The sequence below is a fragment of the Lupinus angustifolius genome, chromosome LG20 (assembly GCF_001865875.1).
Source record: "Lupinus angustifolius cultivar Tanjil chromosome LG20, LupAngTanjil_v1.0, whole genome shotgun sequence".
In the NCBI taxonomy this organism is placed as follows: Eukaryota; Viridiplantae; Streptophyta; class Magnoliopsida; order Fabales; family Fabaceae; genus Lupinus; species Lupinus angustifolius.
Genome location: NC_032028.1, coordinates 6,625,447 through 6,638,614, shown reverse-complemented (window position 1 = coordinate 6,638,614; position 13,168 = coordinate 6,625,447). Strand labels below are relative to the sequence as shown.

Here is a 13,168-nt window from a genome sequence, read left to right as displayed (position 1 = left end):
TAGTTGCATTCATATTAGATGTGTTTTTCCACAAGTCCACATCATTGCCATAAACACAAAATAATCACAATTTAATATCTCATTCCAATTTCTCAAAACAATGTTAGCAAAGAGGTGTGCTGCCAATACACTATCCAACATGCATTTATCAATACTCCCGCTTTGTTTGTCCATTAAAATTCTCTCTTTAAAACCTTGTCCCAGTTTAACAAGTATTTCATAATATATATTTTTTTATTGTACCACTGTAACCATTTCGTGCCAACAACGTAAAACCAATATAAAAAAAAATGGAGTCTTACTCCAAGAGTAAGTTTTTTAAACTTACTCATCATCCTAACTATCAATTTCATGAATATCTAATGATTTAGATCTACTAATTAACTCAAACTATTAAATTTTCCTAGAATTGATGACTAAGATGGAGAATAAATTTAAAAAACTTACTTTTAAAGTAAGTAGATCATCCCTCAAAAAAAAAGTTGTCCAAATAAATAGTAATCCAAAATAATTGACAATGCATTTTAAGCAAAAGAAGACTAGAAGAGGATTTAGTATCAGGGAATTGAAGAAATGGGGGAAGCAGCCCTGGCAATGCAATTGTGGGCAGAGGATAGACAATGGGTCAAATGGGATCATGAATTGTACTTAAAATGTAGAGGTGTGAGAGTGAGAATATGAATGTAAAGGAGAAGCATCTTGGCACAGGAGAGAATTACAGAGAATAAGAAACAAGTTCAGGGGTGGTTTTGATGGTAGAAAATGGAACTTCACTGCAAATGGTAGAGATATACCATTTCAGAATTTCAAAGGGCTACCAATGGCTTTTAACTGAAAACCTTAAGAGTGAGAAATGTTTTTGCTGTATAGGGAAAATTGACATTCTCAATCACTCTTACTTTTTCTGGTTGGCTCCTTCAGGAAGACTTCAGACTAAAGAAAGATTGCATGTGGTCATGAGTTAGAGCGAGTCTTAAATCATATTTTGTGAATGAATATGATTTACGATAAAACATTATGATGTTATCCAATCCATATTAGTCAGCCTCGGCTAGTAGGATTAAGGTTTGACTAATGTTGTACATAAATTCAAACCTCCATGCCCAGAAAAAGAGAATGGTATCGTAACAGCTATAACTAACTATCCTACAATGGAACTTCATTCATGCAAATCTTGCAAAAATGATTACCTACATATGTGGAATAACATGATTAAATTGTTGGATTTGATGCCATAACGAGCTAAATTGAAGTAGCAGGAATGTCTCACCATGTTGACTCGTTTGATATACAACATATTATTCGGTTGGTAGAATACAATAAACTGTACAAGGTCAAATGCGATATGGTAATAATAAAAATAAAAGTTCAAAAATATGTAGGGATTTATTACTATTCCCCATTGGTTGGTGTCCCCATAACCTTATTATTTATCATGACCACTACAGCAGAGAAACTCTACACGAATGATATTAATAATGAGTTTAACCTTAAAGATCATCATTTAGCTTATCTGCACTTGCTTACCTACATGGAAGGCTGGATCAGAATTTCCATGTATATGATTTTATAACTTGCCTGGATGTACATATATTTCAGTAAAGAATGTCATAACTTATCAGCTTTCACGCAGCTTCCTTGTTTTCCCTATTTTGTTCCTGGCTGTAGGCAGCATTTAGCTGTTGCTGCAACTGTTCATAGATATAACCGAATACTCGATTAGCTTTAGTTAAACATTTATAGCTTTTATGGTTAATGGATCAGTAGCGGAACCAAAAATGGATGAAGAATACCAATCAAGGATGACAAATAAAAGCTTCTAGAGAAAGTTACCTGCTTGTATTTTAATTTTTCAGAAGCTAGTTCATCAGTCAGACTGGTCATCCTGTTCAATACAAAACACGTACGGAGAAAAATGGGAGGGGAGCGAGAGAGAGAGAGTCAGATAAGCTTTTTGAAGCTAAACCAAAGAGAAAGATCAGAAAGTATTTTACAAACTTATAAAACTAACCGAGCCCGAAGTTCTGCAATTTTGGCTATCAGAAGTTGTTCCCTCTCTGAAGTTGCCGTATCAACCTATATGCAACTCAAGTGACAGAACATCAAGCTCATTGAAAGTTACTATAATATCATAATAACTTTATGTCACCAAAACAAAAATGACTAGTTCTTAGCAGAAAGTTGACGTGTGCAGCATAGTTATTAAGCATGAGTGAAGGAAATAAATCAAATAAAAATCACTCACACTTCCATTGCTCACTGGACTACCAGGTAAAGGTGGCAACTTTCCAATCTGAGAAGCTGGAAAAAAATGATTGTACTCCATTATGTCATTCAATAACATACATAAAAAAACAACATCCTGAAACATAATCCATGGAAAATCCTTCACTCACCATCAATTACCTCAGCAGATTGCAAGCTATTTAACAAATTCATTATAAGATCCTGGAAAGACACAAAACATTCCAGTAAAAGATTATGTTTTGGTAAAGATACATTTAAGATTGTCAGTCATCAAACAATCACATATGAGCAAATTATAAACCATTTCTCAATCTCCAGTTTCTCTCACCTGTTGAATAGATGTCTGCTGGAAAAGATTCTGAAGTTGAGGTATAAGAAATGGTGCAGGATTATTGGTATTGACAGAATCTGTGGAGGGCTGACCAGTTGGCTGAAGAGAAATACAGACAATGAGAGACAGAAAAGCGTATTATATATTTATATGTCAAACCAAATAATAAATGAAACATCCAAGTTACTCTTCAACCGAACAGAACAGCCAAATATTCACAAAATGATGATAAACAAGACAGCTAGGTTTAGAGCAAAGGGAAAATGTACAAACCATTTGTTTACAATCCGACATCCAATCACCAACACTGGCAGATTTCCTCAGTGGTGATGATCCCTGCATATAATGTAATATGAAGAGAATATGAAACAGGAAATAATAAAGAACATAAATATATCAGTCATAATCAGTTAGATCATCAACCAACCTGTGAAGATCGGCGTGAAACTGAACTTACAGGAAGATCCTACACGACAATATAATGTCAGTTAAAGTTGTAAACAGGGACACATTGACTATAAGAGTAAAAAAAACATACCTTCACCAGATCTAAATTTTCTGACGTCACTGAGAATCGTCCTTTAATTTGCACTAGATTAGCCTTATACCTATCTTCTAAGGAATCTCTGAATCCTAACAAGAGTGGGGGTGAACAAAATCAAAACCAAGTGAAAGATGGGCAAGTTAGAAAAAATAAGAGATCTTACACACTGAGCCTTACGGTGCACACTTTAATTTAAATACCTCCGGAAGATTTTATCGGAGCGGATAAACTATTTGCCGAAGCTCGTTTGGGAAGCAGTAATGGACCACTCAGATTTGGATTTTGTCGTAGTTCACGGTTAACTTTCTCACCTAATGACTGATTTTCATTTGAGGACCTACAAGTAATAAAGTGTTACATATTTTAAGCTGTCATGCAGTAAGAACTGAATAAGCACACACAACATTGGATTCATTTATTTGGACTTCAAATTGCACTTGTTAGATTTTATATCTATACAGAACTCAAGAAAGATAACAGGAAGGGAAAGGAGGATTTTCTTGCAAATATGTCCATTATAAAAATAGGCTTTAAACTTGCCTGAACTCAATATAAATGAGTAAATAAACATAATTCATTGCATTGGCTAAAGGTCTGGTCAATACATATTTTTATAGCAATAATCACCATCATTATTAAATGAATAATAGGATAAATGAATTATTTTTCAGTTTCGTGTGTCCAATAAATAAAAATGACTAAGACACTTGGCCAACACAAAGTAGCTACCCATCTTTAGTGATACATCTGTTGACAAAAATTTCAAGTAAAAATTGTTAACTTTCAAAAAGTCAAAAAGGGAGAAAGGCCTTAGATAAACTATATATTTTCTTAAACTTTGGGTTGCACATGAATAGATTCAAAGTGAAGGACATTGCTCATTCAAAGTGACCTCATAGGCTCCTCCTGTATCAGTGCTTCATAGGTCATGAGTCCTATATATACTACAAAATAATATATGTTCAACACTAACAAACACAGCGAAACTTGCCACTTCACACCTTTCATCAACAGTTGGATTTTAGAATGGATAATCAGGGGCATAGGAGGGAAATAATTAACCTAGCACACAAATGAAATGTAGTAAGGGAACATAAAGGAATCAAACTCACTTTTTATTCTCTCCCCATTTGAGTTTTTTTGTTATGAAGGGAAGAGCTTTTGTTGTATTCTAAGAACTATCTCAATTTCTGTTTGAGTTAGTTCAAAAAATTTACAAGGGTGGTATTGAAAATGTTTACACCCATACTACAACTCTTCATGTTCCCCTATCTCCCCTTTCCATTGTTATCTTATATATTTCCTTTCTATCTCATTCTCTAAAACATTTAGCTATACAGTAATATAATATAAGAATAAAAACCAAAGATATAATATGAAAATACAAGTTACCTTTCAAATGTGCGCTCTCTTTCAGATAAAGAATGACCAAGCACCATGCCTGGCACAAGCGGACCACTTACAGTTTTACGAAGTTGACTTTTAATCTTGCTTGTTCCCATGTCCTTCTCTATGGTAGTTGCTGTTGGATCAATAATTAACCTAGCACACAAATGAAGTATAGTAAGGAAACATAAAGGAATCAAACTCACTTTTTATTCTCTCCCCATTTGGGTTTTTTTGTTATGATGGGAAGAGCTTTTGTTGTATTTTAAGAAGTATCTCAATTTATGTTTGAGTTAGTTCAAATAATTTAAAAGGGTAATATTGAAAATGTTTACACTCGTACTATAACTCTTCACGCTTCCCTATCTCCCCTTTCGATTTTTATCTTATATATTTCCTTTCTATCTCATTCTCTAAAACTTTAGCTATACAGTAATATAATATAAGAATAAAAACCAAAGATATAATACGAAAATACAATTTACCTTTCCAATGCGCGCCATTTCTCAGGTGAAGACTGATCAAGCACGATGCCTGGCACAAGCGGCGCACTTGCAGTTTTAGGAATTTGCATTGGTTGACTTTTAATCTTGCTTGTTCCCATGTCCTTCTCTAAGATAGATGGTGTTGTCTCAACAATCGATCCATTTCTCTGCTCATTCTGTGGTGTGTCATTACCACCTACTTGCAACATGGACTCATTTTGTTGCAAGTTATCTGAATTATTTTTGCACTTGCTAAATTGGGAATCAGTGGTTGTATCCTGTCATGAGACACAAAAGAAATTTTAATAGATTATTTTAATGAAAATAAATTTTTGAACATAAGAACCAACCTTGTAACAGGTGAAGAGTTTGTTTTCAAATTCGTCCCTTGTCTCTACAACATCATCATCGTCGTCCCTCAACTAGTAAAAGTCGAACACGTTACTCAATAAAAAAAAGAAAAAATAGAGTTAAGTAAATATATTTTGAAAACACAAACTCATACCATTGAAGCTTGAGCTTTCAGATCATCAATATCAAAGTTCCAAGCACTAACTCCTCGGTGATATTTACTCTAGAAAAGACAACATGTAAGTTGATTAGATGGCAAATTGGCAATGGTTATAAAAGTGAGATGTTTTTGTTTTCAGAAAGAAACATGCACACTTTATCAACTATGTTAACCGAAGCTTTATCTCATTAGACTTTCTTCAAGATAGGGCCCAATTACATAAAAACCTCCCATCTATAGAGTCTATCTAGCTGTGTTGTGAAATCAACAAAAGCTGGATTCCTATCAAGAAAATACACTTCATTTTTTTGAGTTGTTGGCCAAAGAATAATAGGGGTTTGAAGTGTGAACAAAAGCAAAAAGTAAATTCTCCTCATAATTGCTTTTTAAAAATAAATGTTTTTACAGAACAACAGGGGCAAATGGTCATGAAAGTTTAGTTATTACTATTAACAAGTTTAGAAATAATCAGCTTTACCCTTTTAGATAAAATTACAATCAACTGACTTAGGATCAACCATATTGCTACCATCTTAAGTAAGTAATGCATTGGAACAATCAAACACACTTGAACAAGCTCCACAATTAAGCTTTCATATATAGCACGAAACTAGCATTCAAGAGATAGAAAAGAGAAAACTTATGACAAACTTGATCTACATCAGACATAAAAGAGAACACTACTAGGAATCATTAACCATAATAATCACATTACGTAAGAAATATAATTCAGTATCAGTTTTACCTGGGATAATGCTTCTTCTTCGGCAGAAGGCATCTTCTTTAGTGCAAGTTGAGCTGCGTCTTTAATCTGTTCAAAGATTTTTGTCAAGTCAAGCAAAAGTAAGAGAACAAGAGAAATTTTAGATGCATCAAAGCATGTACGAAATCATACCTGGAGTGATTTTACACGATTCCAAAGAGGTGGTAAGTCAGCAAATAATTTCTTCACATATAGCTGAGGAGATTTAGCATTTTTGAAGAAGGAGTGCTTCAGTAACTTGTCCACTGAAGGCCTCTTTGTTTGATCTTTAACCAGGCACATAGCAACAATTTCCTTAAAAGACTGATAACAACTGGAAATACTTCAGTTAGATAATACAACTAATTCTACAAGAAAACACTATAATACAGCAACATTGTCCAAATCGATAGCCACTGTCTGTAGTCACTGTGACAAGTCATGACCGACAAACCAAATATAAGCAGAAATATAATAACAATGTATCTTGTAGGCAGAAAGAAGGCCTATACCTTAGAGAACTTTCTATCACGATCATAATCAAGTCCTGGAGGAGCATTTTGAATGGTCATCAAAAGAACCTATTAAAAAGCAAACAGTAAGTTCATGTCCTGTGTTATGAAGGAACTATATAGGCATGGCACAAGAACTTGAATTGGCCTAGACATGTTTGTTGAAGCAAACAACCTTCATTGGAGGATATTTTGAAAAGGGGGCATGACCATGAGCCAACTCCAGTGCTGTGATCCCAAAAGACCAAATATCAGCCCTGTCAAACATTTATGCAACAAGAAAATGATGTTTTGAATTTGAATTATAGGTGTCACACCAAGCATACATAAAAAGAGCCGGGGAAATGCCAAAATGGACCCTCTCACACGATTTGTTTCCCATGCCATCACATAAAGGCAAGAAATATACACAGAATTTACTAGTGGGCCAAATCATTTTTTGTGAAAATTCTTTTAAAACCTTAGTGTATATGTCTCTCCTCCACATAAACAGGTCACAAGAAAAAACAAGAGAGAATCCTTATCTGTATAACTGACTAAGAATGACTCACTTGGAATTATAACCAGTTCCAGGTTGCAATACCTCTGGTGCCATCCTGCAATACAAAAAAATATCTATCACATTGCATAACTGGTAGGAATTCCATACAGGCAGTCCAATCACTTTTTAAATTATCACAAAAGGACTTTCTTCATGGCGAACCTACTACATACTTAACAAAATTTTACATTATTATTAAAAAACTTTCTTTAAGGTTAACTTGAAATGCTATACTAGTACACATTCAGTACACGATACATAAGGTTATTTAGCGAACTTAGTAGCTACAGCCTGCAATACATAGTTAAATAGGGTTTTAAAGGGTCAGGATCATCTCCAGAATGCACACAAAACAAAGGGAAATGTTTTTATGATGTGACAGTTTTAACCCTTAGATGTAAAGGCAAAATCAATAACTTGCCTCTCCATTACCGGAGGGATTTATTTTCCGGTTTTTTTAAATTGCCATCATAAACCACAATACTGCTACGACAATTAAAAATCATATGCTCATATGTTTGGTCCTTCAAATAAGAATAAAATATCATACCAGCAAGGAGTTCCAACAAAAGTGTTTCTAGAGCGTTGTCTATCACCATTATCATAAATGCAAGCGGAGACACCGAAATCCGCCACCTTAACTTCACCATTATCATCAAGCAAAATATTCCCAGCCTTAACATCACGATGAATACGACCCTGTCGATGAAGGTACTGCAAAGCTTTCAGAGTTTCCTTCAATATACTCGCGATAACTGCTTCTTCAAATCCCTCAGGGTACGCAACCTTCATCAGGTGCAAACAAGAACCCTGCGCCATGAATGGCATAACCACCCAAAGGTGGCGTTCCACGACGAAGGAACAAAAAGCACGAACCACGTTAGGGTGATCGATTAAGCTCATGGTCTGAGCCTCTCTTCTAATATCGTCGAGATTGCTGTTGCATCGATCTAGATCCACGCACTTAACCGCCACTTGGCGGTTGTTAGGGAGGTAGATTGCGCGGTACACGATGGCGCTAGCGCCGTCACCGACTTCTTCTAGAAGTTTGTAATCGCTTGGATTGACGGAGAAGGTTCTAGAAGAAGAAGAAGCCATTTGGGAAATGAGAGATGAAGAATTTGTTTGGGTTTATTTTTTTGGTTTCAGGCTGGGACTGTGCGTTGAGCAGTGTTGACCGCCATCATAATCAGGAAATCTAACCAACACTTTTTTCTGCTTTGCTTTTTGTAAAGTGGTTGTGTTTTTTCAATTTCTGAGCCCTAGCTATAGCAATTTACTACTATCAGACAATGGACCTTCGTGTCAATATGATTAGATTATGGTAGGAGAAAAATAGATGATACCTAATATTTTATTCTTTCAATCATCTATAATTTATTTAGATTTTATTTTTTATAAAAAATAATGATCATTAAATATTAATGTCAGATAATATAGTCATTATTATTATTAAGTATAAGAAAATAATATATATTATCTTACTAAATCCTCCTACTAATTCATATATCTATAAAAGGGTGATATATAAATAACGTGATACTTTATAAGAATTTGTTGAAAGATTTAGTATGACGATATAATATTACTCTTGAATATAATTATTATAAGTGAAAAATAAAAAATATATATATTAACATCTATTATTTTTATTTAATTATTATTAGCTCTTTAAAAAATATAAAAATCTTTATATTATAGGTATATAGATTTTTCATTTCAAATGGTGAATATAGATAAATATTATATTAAGTGTAAAGTTAAAGGTGTCCACGCAACAAAAAAAGGTAAATGTATCCCTAGGCAATTCTAATTAATTAAACAGATTAATATTACCTCTGCTGTGATGCTAGTACATGTGAAGTACTCGTATGCTGCAACCTATGACGTGTCTCATGTTTCTTGTTCATTTGCCTTGTCTCCGTTTCTTCCGACTCATGGTGGGGCCATCCATTCTAACTTCCTCTTTTTCTTATTTAAATAACTTAATATATTTTTAACGTGATGAAAAACTTTTTAATTAGTCTAAAAAATGATAAGTTGGAATTGGTAATCTATTCATTTGTAAAATTTGAGTGTATCATGTTTGTCACTTTTATGATTTTAAATTATCTTTGGTATAAGTTTTTTTTTTGTAGTACTAAGGGTATTTCCACTTTTAGTAAGGAACTAGTCTCTTTTAAAATGTATCATTATCCCTTCTAACAAATGATCTTTTCAAGAATCAAATTGTTGACTTTTTTGTTATTCTAAAATCTAACTAAATCTTGTACCAATAAACCAAGTTCTTGTTGAAATATTTGTATAAGTAAGAATGACAATGGCTCTCAAAAAGACACTACACAATCCCCATCCCTTTATAAATATTTAGACTCTGACTCGTGTAGATAATAGTTGACTGTTGCACATAGCACATACGTCCATTGGTACCTAGGGAAATTGTAGATATATATAAAATAATAAAAAATAATTTATAGTAACTTATCTAATTATGAACATATTTCTCATGACTCTAACTATTTATTATTGTATTCTTTTTTGTATTATTAAAGGTATTCTCTCACTTTTAGATAAGGCTATTTTGGGTGTATGTTTGTCTATTATAATAAGTGTTGCTCTCAGAAATTGAATCATTAAACTTTTGTCATCGTAGGATCTAGCAAGTCTTACACAACTGATCAATTCCTTCTTGGTCACTATTTATTATTGTATGCTATCAAAGTATGATAAAAATATTAATGATAATAATTATAAAAAAATATTCAAATAGAAGTACACAATTTTAAATTAAATACAAATCTTCTTTACTCAAAACCTATACAGAATGATTACTTCAACATTTTGAAAGGAAATTCATTTGACAGATTGTCTAATAAACATAATATACTAACACATATATGATTAATATAATATTATGATTATATTACATCATACATATTTAGGAATTTTGGAATTGTGGGTATGGGTATTCATTACCTTGACCAGCCGGTTTTAAAATCTGCTCCTAATTTCCTATCGGTCTAAAAATGCAAACTCAAACCAAAACCATTGGTGGTATTACCCATAGATTTGGATATACAATTCCTACATAAGACATTTACTAAAAATCATTTTAATAAATACCTAAAATAGTTTTTATAAAACACAAATTTGATTTGGTTCTTAAAAATGAAAGTTTTATTCTGGTGTCAATTAATGATATTATAATTGAAATGAATCGATTCTTTTTAAAATATGTGGTTGTCATTTTTAATAAATGTTGCCTATAGGGATCCTACTCATAGTTAGGGTTTTCTCCGAAGTCTTTCCGGACGATATTCCTGGTTTGCCCCCAGTGTGGGAGATAGAGTTTGCTATTGATCTGGTTCCTCGAATTAGACCAATCTCTATAGCTCCCTATAGGATGACACTGTTAGAGTTAACAGAGTTGAAGAAGCAATTGGAAGACTAACTACAGAAAAAGTTATCAAACCGTATTAACTTTTATACTTATACAATACATAAAGATCTAATGACTTTATACCACTAAATCAATTTCTCGTTAAAAACTTAAATTTAAATTTCCTCTTAAAAAAACTCAAATAGTTATTGTAGGGATCTTAAAAAAATTATTAAAAAAACTTATTTAACTTAATTTTTATGATAAAAATGACAATTTTCAATTAAATAAGTCTCCTATTATTATACATTAGAAACGTATTGATTTTTTTAATGGATGAGATTCATTTACTCGAAAAGTAAGTTTTTTAACTTATTGTGCATCTTGGTCATTACTTTTAGAGAAATCGAATTATTTTGATCTATTTACTAATTCTAACTATTGAATTTCTCTAGAATTGATAACTAAGATGTGGAGTAAGTTTAATTCACTCTTTTTTATTAAATAATTTATAAACAAATACATTTATAAAAATTATGTATAGGATTTTATTTAAATAAACGATCTATAAATTATCAACTTCACTAATTAAGAATTTGAGATTTTTATTTGTACTAATATAATAAATTAATTATTTTAATAAATTATATAAAGTTTATGAAGTTTTTTATTTCATAAATTATACAATTGTGGTGATTGATTTCTTTGATTTTGAAGTATAATTATAATCAGTGTGTAGTTTTGTTAACTATCATAATCAGTCAATTATTTTATTATATTTTCCAACAAAGTAATATAAAACTTTATATTAAATAGTTTCCTAAACTATTGATACATGTAATCTGATACACCAAATTTCCAAAGACTTATTGAGTTGTTTTGGTTTGAGATTTCATAGTAAAAAATAATATATATATATATATATATTATGAAAAGAAAATGGACAATAACAGACATAATAGAATGAGGTTATTTTTCCATTGTTTAAAATAATTGAGTGAAATATAATTATGATTTCCATTTTGTTGGTAATATCTCAATTGGGAGAGAAAGAAAGTAGTGAGTTCTGAATGGTTCTCTATCCATTTTATTTTTTATTTAAAACTGAGTGTTGATTTATCATTTTATTCACCACTTCATATATTTTTTGTTTTAATATTCCTTTCCTTGTTTCAAAATTAATGTTGCTTTGTAATTTGGAGGTTTAGTTAGAAAACTAAATTTATCATCACTTAATAAATATATCTATCATTTTTGTTACTTAATTGTATTTTTTTTCTTTTTTTAGGAATAAAATATATGTGGTTTAGTCAAAATATAATATTCCTTAACAATTTTCTAATTTGCTTGTTTCAACTATAACAACAATGACCAACGAGCGTTGGTTCAAGTGGTACATGCTTGATTCTCTTTAAGCAAGAACCCGGGTTCAAGTCTTGTGGATGAAAAAAATGCCCGTTGGGAGAGTTAGCCCCACTTACGTATCTGTAACACCCCGAAAAAAATACTTCTAAAAAACATTGCGGAAAAATGGGTAAATTTTTTTTTGAATAAAGAGATTGTATAAAATTGTTTCCTTTTTAAAACCTTCCTTTTCCGGGATATCACTTTAAGTAACTCAAATGCGGAAAATCAACTTATCGTTATCGAATGATAACTTAACCTGATTCACAATTTCCTGAATAACACAATGATATAAACGGTTAAGTCATCTTTAGTTCGTACAAACTAAATCAACAAAAGCGAAAACTACATCGCCACTAACATAGACAAAATCCAAAAAGAAAGGGCGAAAATATTAATCATCGCCAACAGACACTAAACAAAGACATGAACAAACTGAAGCTGTCCTTGTTTTCAAAAGTTCCAAAATGATAAGCAACTCCTAGTGGCTCGCTCCAAGACTAGGGTACTGTCTCTCCTCAATTCCTCATGCCCCCTCCTGGAACATCACGGACGGTAGCTCCCAATCTGAGCAAAGCTGTCTATCTGACGAACACACGTCCGAAAAGCAAGCAATAGAAAAGAAGAGAAATAGATAGAGTAAGACATCTAATGAATATAATTCATTGACGGCGTGGACTTACTCAGAATATTACACTCAGATATGAAAAACACTTCATATATATATATATATAACATAATACATTATAACTCATCAATTGTTCTCATAAACAATTATCAAATCAACCAATGTAATGTAAACAACACTTATTCTCATCCATATCATAATTCGCCATTTATCAATATATAATTCATCGACAAGATCTCATGATTATAATTAAATAACACATAAGTGGGGATCATAACCCCAAATAATAAAATACACATATATTTCTATAACCGACATCATAACTCATTGTTTATCAACATAAACCATAATGTATCAACATACATTTCATAAACAAATATCATAACCATAAGTAATAATATGTGCATAATGTTAATGATGCATGATGTTTGTAACTCAATGTGGGAATCCACTTCCAC

At 32.0% G+C, this 13,168-nt stretch overlaps 1 protein-coding gene across 1 annotated transcript; it reads right to left on the bottom strand.

Moving 5' to 3' along the window:
• On the bottom strand, window positions 1,230-8,622 carry LOC109336545 (serine/threonine-protein kinase BLUS1-like). The gene is made up of 20 exons (XM_019573212.1): window positions 7,850-8,622; window positions 7,310-7,354; window positions 6,934-7,015; window positions 6,759-6,827; window positions 6,400-6,570; window positions 6,250-6,315; window positions 5,499-5,567; window positions 5,344-5,415; window positions 4,994-5,271; window positions 4,515-4,664; window positions 3,323-3,459; window positions 3,117-3,211; window positions 3,006-3,044; window positions 2,852-2,914; window positions 2,576-2,677; window positions 2,397-2,448; window positions 2,246-2,301; window positions 2,012-2,076; window positions 1,834-1,885; window positions 1,230-1,691 (listed from the first exon to the last, which is right to left on the bottom strand). Exons 1-20 carry the CDS (start codon window positions 8,395-8,397, stop codon window positions 1,626-1,628), a joined length of 2,277 nt encoding a protein of 758 aa, XP_019428757.1. The 5' UTR covers window positions 8,398-8,622; the 3' UTR covers window positions 1,230-1,625.

Bases quoted from the DNA above. Each gene is read 5' to 3' on its own strand.
- LOC109336545 (XM_019573212.1), bottom strand. From the start codon at position 8,397: ATGGCTTCTTCTTCTTCTAGAACCTTCTCCGTCAATCCAAGCGATTAC. The intron at 7,355-7,849 runs GTATGATATTTT...TTTGTATTGCAG, and splicing joins TTTGTTGGAACTCCTTGCTG to GATGGCACCAGAGGTATTGC. The intron at 4,665-4,993 runs GTAAATTGTATT...TTTGTGTGCTAG, and splicing joins AAATGGCGCGCATTGGAAAG to GTTAATTATTGATCCAACAG.